General features: G+C 64.5%; 1 protein-coding gene across 1 annotated transcript in view; it reads right to left on the reverse strand.

Annotated features, from left to right (window-relative positions):
• Window positions 1-12,655, reverse strand: part of PRRX2 (paired related homeobox 2) — a 38,876-nt gene extending 26,221 nt beyond the window's left edge. Inside the window, exon 1 of the mRNA XM_079789527.1 lies at window positions 12,254-12,655. Within this exon, the coding sequence (XP_079645653.1) occupies window positions 12,254-12,506 (253 nt within the window). The 5' untranslated portion in view covers window positions 12,507-12,655. The remainder of the gene's footprint in view (window positions 1-12,253) is intronic.
• Window positions 12,656-12,947: the final 292 nt, after the last annotated feature.

Here is a 12,947-nt window from a genome sequence, read left to right on the forward strand (position 1 = left end):
CCGGCAGCCTGGCCCTGAGTATTTGTGGAAGGAAGGAAGGAAGGAAGGAAGGAAGGAAGGAAGGAAGGGAGGGAGGGAGGGAGGGAGGGAGGGAGGGAGGGAGGGAGGGAGGGAGGGAGGGAGGAAGGGAAGGAGGAAGGGGGGAGGGGGAAAGGGCTGGGGGGAGGCCCCCCCATTTTTCCTGCCTTGAGAGAGCAGCCAGGCCTTTAAAAGGCAGCCCCCACCCCAGCTCTGCTCGGCCTCAGGTTTGAATTCTCTGCCACAGCAACAGTTTCCTTAAACAAGGACTCGGCTCCGCTTTCGGCAGCATTAGATCTTCGCCTTCTCTTGCTTCCTTCCCAGTGAAACCAGAGCAGCCGTTTTTACTTCTTGTCTCCAGCAATTTCCCGCTCGGAGCCCTGACACTCTCCTCGCCCGGGTGTGGCTGCAGCCCGCTCCCCGGGGAGGCTGGCCTTCCCACGAACACACGCTGTCTCTCCGAAACACGAGATTCCCAAAGGCCCGGTCCGGCCCCGGCCCCGGCCCCGGCCCCTCCATCACAGCCCAGCCCAAAGCCCTCCTGCCCGACTGCCTCGGGCCAGGCTTTGCAAAGGGTGTCCCTGGAAAAGTGGCACCTTCCTCAGGGAACCGAAGCGGTTTCTAGGTGGGAAGTGGGGAGACGGGAGCCGCTGGAGCTCCATGTGGGGACCCTGCCCGGGGTGGCCGGTGTTGTTCCTGGGCTCTGGGGAATCGCTGTGTATTCCCCGGCTAACCTTGGGTAAGTCATTTTGCCTTTCTGAGCCTCAGTTTTCTCATCTGTCGGATGGGGTAACGCTTCACTTCCCCTGTGAGGACGAGCTGGCCGCGGGGAGGGACGCTGCCTTCCTGCCCCTCTCCCTGGTTAGGGGCCAGGTCTCCCCTGACCACACCTATGAAGGAATGCACGAATGGGTGAATTAATGAATCCCATCCAGTTTCTCTGGAACCAAAGAGCAAGGCCTGTCTGGGAGGGGGAGGGGCAGGCACAGAGTCTACCACAGCGTCTCTGGGGAGACAAAGGCCTGTTTTCTGTAGCTTCGTCTGCGGGGGGAACAGGGGGCAAAGGGCGTATGTCCTTTCTCCCCGCCTCGGGATGTTTTTCTGGACAAGCCTCCCAGTCTGGGGGCCCCGGCCCCGGCCCCGGAGCAATGGGGCTGGTGCTTTGGGTCCTGGGGAGGCATCACAGTTAGAGGCCCCTGGCCTCCAAGTCCAGGGCGTGGTGGGGGCTTCGAGGGGACTCACGGCCCAGTGAGGGGCGGGGGCAGCCCCCCTTATCTCAGAGATGAGCTCACCCCCTGCCACGGGCTGAGGGCGGGCCGTGTCAGACGCACCTCTGTGCCCACTGCTCCTGGTTTTTAAAATGTGTATCTTTATTGATTTCAGAGAGGGAGAGAGAGAAACATCAACGATGAGAGAGAATCATTGATCAGCTGCCTCCTGCACACCCCCCACTGGGGATCGAGCCTGCAACCTGGGCACGGGCCCTGACCGGGAGTCGAACCGCGACCTCCTGGTTCATAGGTCCACGCTCAACCATTGAGCCACACCAGCCGGACTCCACTGCTCTTTGGAAGGCCGGGAAGGGGGAGTGACCCTGTGGCTTCTCCACCTGCTGTGTCACCTTGGACAAGTCACTCAACCTCTCTGAGCCTCAGTTTCCCCAACTTTCATCACAACAGCGGGAACCGTTGCCGAGCAGTTCTCAGTGCTCAGCTGTCTCCTCTCGTCACCTCTTGAAGTCCTACAGCCACCCTCAAGCAGGCGCGAGTCTTCTCAGATGGCAGACGACGCCCCCAGAGCCAAGGAGAACCGTGTCCAGGTCCCCCAGCTGGTCCAGCGGAGCCCGGTGCCGCCACCCAGGCCCACGGTCCCTGCACAGACACACCTCGATTCCGGTTCCCGTCTGCGAGGAGAGAGGTGAGTGACGAGGGGGAGGAGGAGACCCCAGGTCCCACAGGGCGCAGGGGCAGGCCCAGGGGAGGAGGGAGGAGGTGCAGGCGCCCCGAGGCCCCGGAACCCCCCTGGGTGGGGGCAGGCAGGCCCGAGCCCCGCACGGCCGGCTGCCCGCGGCTGGACCGGCTGCCCACGGCCCATCTTGAGCGCATTAGGGGCTGCTGCTCCCAGATGTTTTCTGTTACGTGTTATTTGTTAGGCTAATGAAAGGAGGTGCGCTCCTTTCAAGACCGGGGCGCTCTGCGGGCTTTTATAGGGGAGGCCGCTCGGAGCTCTGGCGGCCAGAGGAGGCCCCGGCCCCTGCCAGGCGCGCCCGGCGGCTCGGCTTTGATTCCGGGGTTTGCAGCCATCCGCGCGGTAATTCCAGTTCTGGTTAAATGTCATTTTTAATAACGCCATCTCTGGCGCGTAAACCTCTGCGCCCACGGCAAGAGGGGAGGCCAGCGGGGGGCGGGGGGGACAGATAGGGGGGCAGGGGCTGGTGGGCAACTGGGGCAGTGGACGCCCTAGCCCAGGGGAGCGCTGCACGGGGAGCGGGCAAACGGGACGCCAGGAGGGGGCTCTTCCAGGGACAGAAGTGTGAGAGGCCCCCCCCCCCCCCGCTTAGCAGGAGGCTTCTGACCCCCCCACAACCCCCCGCAGCCCCTCTCCCCCCCCCCCCCCCCCCCCCGCAGCTAGAGGTGTCAGGGCACTTGAGAGGGACCAAGAGAAACCTCCCCCAATGCAATACCCACTTCGGTCCAGCTCTGGGCTGCCTCGGGCGGGTACTCAGTAGGCGCTCAATGAATGCTGGCGACTGTTCTCTCCCAGGCCCAGCAGCGCAGCTTCCTGCACAAAATCAGGCCTCTGGGAACGCGGGGCTCGGCCTCGGGGCAGTCCCCCCCTCTCCACCCCCTGCACCACTGTGTACCGGGCAACTCCATGTGGCTCTCCACTCCCCCCACTGAGGAGGAGGAGGGAGGTGCGCGGAGCCTTCGGGAGTCAGGACTCTCACCCTCTAACGACGGGGCTGTGAATGCAGAGGCCCAGGCCGGGCCCTGGAGAGCCCCTGGGCTGGGCGTGGCCTGTGAACATGCATTTTATTTTATTTTATATGTTTTAATCCTCACCCAAGGATATTTTTTTACATTGATTTTCAGACAGTGATAGGGAGGGAGGAGATGGGGGAGAGAGAGAAAGAAACATCAACGTGAGAGAGACACACCGTAGTGCCCCAATGGGGCTGGGGATTGACCCGAAACTGAGGTCCGTGCCCTTGACCGGGAATTAAACCCAAGACCCTTCGCTCGGCCTGAGGGCCTACACTAACCACTGAGCAACCGGCCAGGGCTGCACGTGCATTTTAACCAGCTCCCCGGTGACGCTGGTGCGCTGATTCCTGGACCACAGGTTGACAAGCAGATAGTCCACCCCTCACACGGGACAGAGGCTCGGTGCCTGGGTCCTAGGCCAGGGCAAGTCCAGTTCCCGACTCCTCGTCCCGGCCCCTCCCGCTGCCTTCGAGGCGGCAGCGTCCTCGTCGCAGGAGGTGACACTCTCAGGTTCTCAAGCAACGAAGGCGCCTGCTCAGCTCGGTGGAAGCGTCCAGGGCTCCAGCCCCAGGCCTCCTGCTCTTTCACTGCCCCCCACCCAGAACCTTCTACCAGGCCACCTGCCACCCGGCCACCTCTCCGGCCTCGGGGTCCCAGCCCTTGGCTTCTCTTAACTCATCACCCCCACGCCCGCCCAGCCCCCCACGGCCCCCAAACCGGAAGGTCCCGGCTGCCCATGCCACGCACAGAAAGCAGGACGGGCACAAAGGGGGGCCAAAGCAGCGCCTCCCAGAGCCCCGCACCCGTAGGTGCCGTGAAGGTGCGTTAGCATGAGGCCCCGTGCGCCCTGTCCTGTCCTCAGGGGGCCCCTCGGAGCCCGGCTGGGAACAAGAGCTCCCCGGATGCGGAAGGAGCGCGGGGCAGGGGGCAGGAGAGCATCTGGGTCTTTCAGGACCTCCCTTCCCAGCACACTGAGGTCCCCCCTATCCGCCCCCCTCGCTTCCCGCAGCCGGCCAGCCTGCCCTGCGGCTCTGCGGAGGCCCCGCCGCTCCGGCTCCCAGGCAGGGAGCACCCTGCCCAGGCCCCTGCCCAGGGGGTGTCGCCCAGCTCCTGGCGCGCACCAGCTCCCTGCCCTCCAGCATGGGAGCCGCTGGGACAACTTCCCCAGCTCCTCTGTCCGAACAGGAAGCTCCCGCAGTACCCTCCTCTCAGCACCTCGCACAGGCACTTAACCCCTGGCCGCCCCCTGGACCCACTGCTCACCTGCCTGCCTGCCTGCGGCCACCCCGGCCCAAGCCTGGCCTGGATTTCTGGGCCGCGGGAGCCCTAGGATTGGGGGCGGGGAGCGGGGGGGGGGGGGGCAGGGCGGGGGGTAAGTGTGTGTGTAAGTGTGTGTGTGGGGGGGGAGTGTGTGTGTGTGTGGGGGGGGGATGTGTATGTGTGTGTAAGTGTGTGGGGTGTTTATGTGTCTGGGGGTGTGTGTGAGGTGTGTGGGGGGATGTGTGTGTAAGTGTGTGGGGTGTGTATGTGTGTGGGGGTGGGGGGGTATGTGTGGGGGGTGGGGTGGGGGTGCGTGTATGGGGTGTGTGTATGTGGGGTGTGTGTGGAGGGATGTGGATGTGTGTATGTGTGTGAGGTGTGTATGTGTGTGGGGGTGGGGGGTATGTGTGGGGGTGGGGTGGGGGTGCGTGTATGGGGTGTGTGTATGTGGGGTGTGTGTGGAGGGATGTGGATGTGTGTATGTGTGTGAGGTGTGTATGTGTGCGGGGGTGGGGGGTGGGGTATGTGTGGGGGGTGGGGTGGGGGGGTGTGTATGTGGGGGGTGTGTGGAGGGATGTGGATGTGTATGAGTGTGTGGGGGGGATGTGTATGTGTGTGTAAGTGTGTGGGATGTGTATGTGTGTGTGGGTGTGTGTATGGGTGTGTGGGGGATGTGTATGTGTGTGTATGTGTGTGGGGTGTATGTGTGTGGGGGTGTGGGGGTGTGTATGGGTGTGTGTGTGGGATGTGTATGTGTGAATGTGTATGAGTGTGTGGGGGGGTGTATGAATGGGGGTTGTGTGTGTCTGTGAGTCTGGGAAAGTCAGTCCACCATGTGGTCCCCAAATGCCAGCCCGTGACCAAAGTCCTCAGCGACCCAGCCAGGATGCGCGGGCGGTCTGAGAGCTGCTGGCTGGGCCGGGGCGTCAGTCTGAGCCCTCTGGACGCCGAGAGGAGACGTGAAAGGCTCTCTCGATGAACAGACGGCACCACAATGGCAGCTGGAATGGATGCTTTTCTTGGCAGCTGTGAGGGCTGCCCGCGCCCTGCCAGTTCCCTACGTGCCTGGGAACCCCCCGGGCGTGACAGGGGAAAGGCTGGGTAGGTCGTAGGAGCTCAAGGCCGGACACGTGGTCGCTCAAACAATGATTGTTGGATGGATGGATGGAAGGAAGGAAGGAAGGAAGGAAGGAAGGAAGGAAGGAAGGAAGGACGGACAGACGGACGGATGGATGGACAGACGGACGGGTGTGGGGCTGGAGGTGGCCTGGGAAAGGGGCCTGTCCTGGCGACGTTCTTTGCGTCAGGGACCCTCCACGTCCTCCCATGTGCAGCCTGCAGAGGGGGAGGGAGGCCGTCGGATGTTTCTGGGTGGGAGGGGTGTTTGAACTCAGACCTTCCAAACGTCCCAAGGCCTGGCAGTGCCCACGCTGCCAGGCCTGCCCCGCCTCAGCAGGCCTGTGACCCGGCCAGGTTGCTCAGAACCTCGAGGGGAGACCCCCCCCCCGACTGCCTCACGGGGCCTGAATGCAGCCCACCCCGCCTGGGAGTGGATATCCCTGGCTGGGCCACCCAGCATTCATGGGGTGCCAGGGGGCGCCCAGGACAGGGCAGGACTAGGGGCTTCAGAACCGAGCAGGCCTGGGCTGGACTCTCCTATTCATGGGGACGTGTGACCTTGGCAAGTGGCTCAACGCTGAGCCTCAGTTTCCCTCTGTATAAGATGGGGACAGTAAGAGAACTGGCTCCCATGGTCAGGGGAGGACAGTGCGGGGTGAGGCACGCGGAGCCCCGGCCGGCTCGCCTCGCAGCCAGTGCTGTGGTCACTGCAAGTGTTATGGCTGCTGTCACCCTGCCTCCCTCATTCCCCAAACAAACCCTGACCCCACAGACTGGTGCGGCTTCCCCTCCCCGGCTCCCCGTGGAGCCTAAACGCTGAGCTGTGCAGGAGAGAGAGGCCTGGACTTGGGGTCCCACCCCTCCTTCCCAGCTGGGGGCCTTGGGCAAGTTGCCTTGCTTCTCTGGGCCTCCAAAGAATAGGGGTGCCAGTCTCTACCCTGCCTGGTTCACAGGGCTGCGTGCGCGTCTTATGAGCTGTCATGGAGACCCTTTAGTGAGCACCTACTGTGTGCTAGGCACAGTCCCCACGCCCACTCAGGCTCGCCACACTCTCACAGACTTCACTGCCCATCATGCCCTTCCGTGGGTAGCCACACGGAGCCTCAGGGTGCTTCCAGGTCTCAGGGTGCTGTGCAAGCTGGCGTGCTCGCTCCTCCAGAGTTAGGGTTCAGAGTCTCTGGAGGGGACAGTGACACTCCAGCCCTGTGGCGCTCGGCCCCCAGGGAAGGGCCCTGGTGCGGGTGCTAGCAGATCCAGGCCCCCAAGCTCCCCCCAAGTGATCTATTAGCCGGAGGGCAAGATCCCCCTGGAACCACAACAAAGAACCAGAGACAGAGACCGCTGCCCGCCCCCCCCCCCCCCGAAGATCCAGGTTCCCCACCTGAACCCCCGGGCTCTTAGCTTCCAGGCTCTTTCCTTGGCCTCTCGCTCACCCTCCCTCTCTCCTTGGCCCTGGGCACGTGCTGAGGGACACCCTCTCCCGTCTGAGGGCCCACGTTCCTGGGGACCCCTCCGGGGCCTTTTCTCAGCCTGGATCAAATGATGACGACGGACCATCGTGCGCCTGGCACTGTCCAGGTGGGAAACTGAGGAGCGATGTGATCCGCCCAAGGTCACGCAGGGAGAGGACAGCAGCAGCCAGGACCCCACCCTGGTGTCCTGACCCCCCACCCAGTGTCCCCTCCCTCAGAGGGCTCTGCCCCGCCCCCACCAGGAAACAGATGAGGGGAAGGGAGGGAGGCAGAGGGAAGGAAAGCAGGCTCGGTTCTGGAGAAACCCTTTGGTCTCCCCCCCAACCCTGCTCCTACCAGGCCTGCTGGCTTCCTCCCGCCCCCTGCTCCACAGCCCCAGGTGCCCCCACCCCCCACCCCCGGCACTTTTCAGAGCCAGTTAGAGGGAGGCCGGTTAAATGGGGAGTCCGCTATGGAGAACAGTGTGGCGGGTCCTTAGACAACTAAACAGAGGACCCTATGGCCCAGCAATCCCCCCTCCAGGTGTGTAGGCGCCCGAAAGCATTGACAGCAGTTTTGCTCAGTGGTTAGAGCATTGGCCTGAGGACTGAAGGGTCACAGGTTCGATTCCGGCCAAGGGCACCCACCTCGGTTGCAGGCTCAATCCCCGGCCCCAGACCGGGTGCCTGCAGGAGGCATCCAATCTATGTGTCTCTCTCACATCGATGTTTCTCTCTCTCTCCCCCTCCCTCCTCCCTCCCACTTTCTCTAGAAATCAATGGGAAAATATCCTCGGGTGAGAATTTCTTAAGAAATGATAACTCTTAATTTAACTATATTTTACCACTATAAAAACTCAAACTACTCTCTGGAACCCAATGGTCCCTCCGGGTCCAGCACTCACAGACACTCGGCCCTGCCACCCGTCCCCGGCGAGGGGAAGGCGCAGGTCTCCACCCCAAACAGGCCGAGGCTCCAGGAGCGAGCGAGTCCTCAAAGGGATCCCCCCACGCCCTGCTCAGCCTGTGCCCTCGGACTCGGCCTGTGCCCTCGGACTCCGCCTGTGCCCTCGGACTCCGCCTGTGCCCTCGGACTCCGCCTGTGCCCTCGGACTCCGCCTGTGCCCTCGGACTCCGCCTGTGCCCTCGGACTCGGCCTGTGCCCTCGGACTCCGCCTGTGCCCTCGGACTCCGCCTGTGCCCTCGGACTCGGCCTGTGCCCTCGGACTCCGCCTGTGCCCTCGGACTCGGCCTGTGCCCTCGGACTCCGCCTGTGCCCTCGGACTCCGCCTGTGCCCTCGGACTCCGCCTGTGCCCTCGGACTCGGCCTGTGCCCTCGGACTCCGCCTGTGCCCTCGGACTCGGCCTGTGCCCTCGGACTCCGCCTGTGCCCTCGGACTCGGCCTGTGCCCTCGGACTCCGCCTGTGCCCTCAGACTCCGCCTGTGCCCTCGGACTCCGCCTGTGCCCTCGGACTCCGCCTGTGCCCTCAGGCTCGGCCTGTGCCCTCAGACTCGGCCTGTGCCCTCAGACTCCGCCTGTGCCCTCGGACTCCGCCTGTGCCCTCGGACTCCGCCTGTGCCCTCAGACTCGGCCTGTGCCCTCAGACTCCGCCTGTGCCCTCGGACTCCGCCTGTGCCCTCGGACTCCGCCTGTGCCCTCAGGCTCGGCCTGTGCCCTCAGACTCGGCCTGTGCCCTCAGACTCGGCCTGTGCCCTCAGACTCCGCCTGTGCCCTCGGACTCGGCCTGTGCCCTCGGACTCCGCCTGTGCCCTCAGGCTCGGCCTGTGCCCTCAGACTCCGCCTGTGCCCTCAGGCTCGGCCTGTGCCCTCGGACTCCGCCTGTGCCCTCGGGCTCGGCCTGTGCCCTCAGACTCCGCCTGTGCCCTCAGGCTCGGCCTGTGCCCTCGGACTCCGCCTGTGCCCTCGGACTCGGCCTGTACCCTCAGAAGCCTGTGCCCTCAGACTCCGCCTGTGCCCTCAGGCTCGGCCTGTGCCCTCAGACTCGAGCACCAGCATCCCGAATCTTCGGGAGTCGGACCTGCTAGGCCCTGAGGTTTCCGGGAACAGGTACCAGGCCTCCTCCCGGGCTGGGGCCTCCCCGGCCCCCAGGCTTTGTTTATTTTCACAGTGTGTCTGCATCTCTGTTCCCGCCCTGCCCACAGGAGGGAATGCTTTCAAGAACATCTCAGTTATTAATGTGGTTTCTTTTGTTGTAAGTCCCTGCAAAGGCCGCGAAGGAGGGTTTATTTTCCTAACGTGCTTGGCATAGCTCGGCGCCCCGGCGCAGACCTCAGCGTTTGACTTGGGAGGAACCCGAGACCCCGGATTGCTCTGAGTCACCGGCGAAGCCACAGCCTTCCACGCCAGTTCCGGGGGAGCCGAGTCTGGGAAAACCATTGGCAAGAAGAGGCTGTATCTACTGTGGGCTTTGTGAAAACAAAGGAGTAAAAGCCATGTTTAAACACTGGATGAGCCTGCTAACCTGGCAGGTTGAAAACGCATCAAGTTTCTCACTCATTCGCTCCCCAGGAACCCTTAGTTTCTCATGGGGCACCCCATCTCTCGGGCGGCGGTCCCTTGCTTTGGACCAGAAACAGCTGCAGACGCCGCAGGAAAACCCACTTGCAAGCCAGTCGGAATCCTCAGTGAGACACAGCGCTCCCTGCGGCTTCAGGACCGGAGGACCAGGCCACAGCCCAGGGCCCACGCCGGGGGCCCGGAGCCCCGGCGGGTGCCCGGGGGGTTGGGTGCCCGCTTTGGGTCCAGGGATGCGGGTTGGGCTGTCAGGATGAAGAGAGGAGAGGTCCCTTCTCCCCCACCTCTGGAGACATCGGACCTGGGAGTTCACAGTCAGTGGCAGTGTGTGCGGGCGGGGGGGGGGGGGGGCGCACCTACCAGGGGGGGATGCAGCCCCAGCCCCAGAGAGCCAGCCACGGACTGTCACAGGCCTGGGGGCAGCCACAGGGCACCCCACCGCTGCTCCAGAGTCTCTCCTGGCAGCGGGCACCCCTGCATCATGCCAGCTGGCCTCGGGACGTGCTTGACTCTACATGAAACATTTGGATTTCATGGGCTAGTGATTTGTTTTCCATCTGATGCATGAGTATAGAATTACCTCCTTTTAATGGTGCCAAGTCAAGACACGAATAAAAAACAATCTCCAGTTTTTATCCCCATTTCATTTAAAAAAAAAAAAAATTGTGTTTGAGCACCAAAAACGAGTAGGGAAGATGGAATGCCAAATAGGAGAGCATCCTTTACACTGGGATGCTCAGCTTCCTGACCAAGTCCTCCTGCTGTCCGGGTTGGAGCGATCGCTGTGGTCCAGGAGTCCCCAGCGGGACCCCGAGTCCCCAGGGCGGGCCAGGCCTCACAGGGCCAGAGGCCGCCGTGAGCACCTGTGGAGCCTGACCCGACTCTGCCTGCGGCCCTGGTCCCTCACCTCCGGGCGCAGCCTGACTGCTGGCCTTGGGCCCCTCCCACCTGACCCCACCCCAGTGTGTCCTCGTCCCCAACACCTGGGCGTTCCCAGTGTGCCGAAGTTCCCCTTTAGGAAAAGGCCCCAAGCCTCCCTGGCTCTTACGGAGAGTGGCCTGGCCGCCGGGGCTGCTGGGGAGACCCGCTACCACCCTGGTACCTGGGGCTGCCACGGCCCTGTCCACGCGCCTAGTCCCTCGCTCCCCTCCTCTCCTCTCCTTCCTTTCCTCCCTTCCTGCCTCGCTTTACCTTCCATTTGCTCCTCCTCTCCACACCCCTGGGGCCCCCCACTCATCAGGGTGAAATCAGAGACCAGCTGCTCCTCCCAGGAGGCCTGAGATCCCGGAACAAACTGAAGATGGCAGGGCTCCCCCTTCCACACCAGAGGGCACCCCACTTTACCCCTGGCCCAAACCAGACCCCTTCCTTTCACTTTTCCATCAGGGACACCCCAGCTCCCAGCGGTGGGTCTGCCCACTTCACGTTTACTCCAGAGGGTGAGGACAGGTCAGCCCGCTGTGGCTGACGGGCGGGAGCCAGCGGCACGGGGCACAGCTGGCACGGCGGGGCACTCGCTGAGCTGCAGGCGTGTGTCAGGTGCCCCCCCCACACACACACACACATGCTCCCCACAAGGTTCCAAATGAGGCTGCAGACCCTCAACTTTCCCGGCACCTCCTCTCCTGCAGAAGCAGGGCATGCAACCAGTAGGGGCTCCCCTGAGACCTGGAGGCTGGTGCAGGAAGTCGGGGTCCCCCGGGGCAGGTGGGAAGGATGCTGGAATCGGGTGGGTGACCCCTTAGGGGCCCAGCGCCTTCGGAAGGCCCACCTGTGCCCCAGAGCGAAAGGACCAGTCAGTGGTCCCAGACCAGCCGCCCTCCTCAGGGTGTGGGTGAGCTGCAGGGACTTGGGGACCCCCTGGTGAAACTGCCCAGGACTGGACTTCTGCCTTATCCTTCTCTTCTGCTCTTGCTGCCCCGCCTGCTTCTCACCAAGGGCTCAGGACCCTCCCACCCAGTGTGACTTTTTTTAAAAAGCCACTTGGGTGGGTTGTTTGTTTTTAAAGCCCCTTCCTGATGACCTTTAACCTTATCAGGAGCAGAGGCTTAGCTGGCTCTGTGGGGCTGGGACATTCCAGCTAGGAAGCTGCTGGTGGGGTAGCGGGAGGGGGAAGGGGGACGGCGGCCCCGGACCCCCCCCAGCCGAGGCACCCAAGTCTTTTTTTATATATATTTTTATTCATTTCAGAGATGAAGGGAGAGAGATTGAGAAAGAAACATCCGTGATGAGCGAGAATCATTGATCAGCTGCCTCCTGCACCCGCCACACTGGGGATGGAGCCCGCAACCCCCGCATGTGCCCTGACTGGGAATCGAACCCTGACCTCCTCCTGGTTCCTAGGTGGAGGCTCAACCACTGAGCCACTCCGGCCGGGCAGAGCCCAAGTCTTAGGAAGATGTGGTAGTGGCGGGGGTGGCCTCTCGGAGGGAGGGGCCGGAGTGTGAGCCCAGCTGTGTGACTTAGCGGCTGTGCTCCCCCGAAGCCTCAGTTTCCCCAGCTGTGTATTCACACCCACTTTCCCCCCTCCCCACCCCCCTGCGACTGGAGATGGCTAAGGCCCCAAGACGGCCCCCTCCGCGGCGGAGAGCTCGGGCCCCGCAGCCCGCTCCATCCCCGAAGACACCTCCGCTGTGGCCGCGGGGCAGCCAGACCCCCGGCGCCCGGGCGCCCGCACCCCGGGAAGTCCTGCCACGCGCCGCGGCTCCGCCCGCGCCCCGCTCCTCCCCAGTCCGGGACCCGGCTGCCCGAGCGCCCCGGGCGCATCTTGGCCGGCCCCGCGCGCGCTCCTGGGGCCACGCGAGCCCCCAGCCTCCGCCCCCGCGAGCCCGGGACCCCCGTTCCGTTCCCACGCCCCCGGGCGCGCCGGCCAGACCCGCACTCACCGTCCTGCGGCGCCGCCTCGCTGCCGCTGCTGCCCCCGGACGGCTCCCGCGCCGCGCCCTCCCGCGCCTCGGCCCCCGCGGGGCGCGCCGCCAGCCGCCCGGCCGCCGCCACCTCCTCCAGGTCCAGGAGGTGGCTCACCGAGAAGTTCTTGCGCGCCTGGGCGCAGTCGCCGGGGCCCAGCGCGGAGGGCGGCGGCGGGCCCGGGCCCAGCGCCGGCTTGTCCAGGGCGAAGGCGGCGGCCGCGCTGTCCATGTCCGCGAGCCGCGCCGGGGGTCCCGGGCCGCGTCGCCGGCGGGGTCGCAGCCAGCGCGCCCCGCCGCCGCGCGCTCCCCCCGCTCCGACCGCCTCTGGCTCCGCGGCCGCCCGGCCCGCCCGGCGCTGACGTCGGGGGACCAACTTTCCGCCCTCCCCGGCCCGGCTCCTCGCTCGCTCCCAAGTTGCTAAAACCCGAGCCGCTCCGGCCACACGCCCCTCTTGATGCAAACCTCACCCGGCCTCGCCTCCTCCCCCTCCCCGCCCCTCGGGCCGCGGGCAGGGCGGGGGTCCCGCGCGGGTCCGGCTGGCGGCTGGGGGCGGGGAGAGGGGGCAGGAGCAAGGGTGTCGCCCTCCGCACCCACACTTTGAGGGGCGGGAAACTTAAGAGTTTTGTGTTTTTTCTTTTAAGCCCCCAACACGTATCTGGGGAGGTGGTAG

Source organism: Cnephaeus nilssonii, assembly GCF_951640355.1.
Source record: "Cnephaeus nilssonii genome assembly, chromosome: 14".
Taxonomy (NCBI): Eukaryota; Metazoa; Chordata; class Mammalia; order Chiroptera; family Vespertilionidae; genus Cnephaeus; species Cnephaeus nilssonii.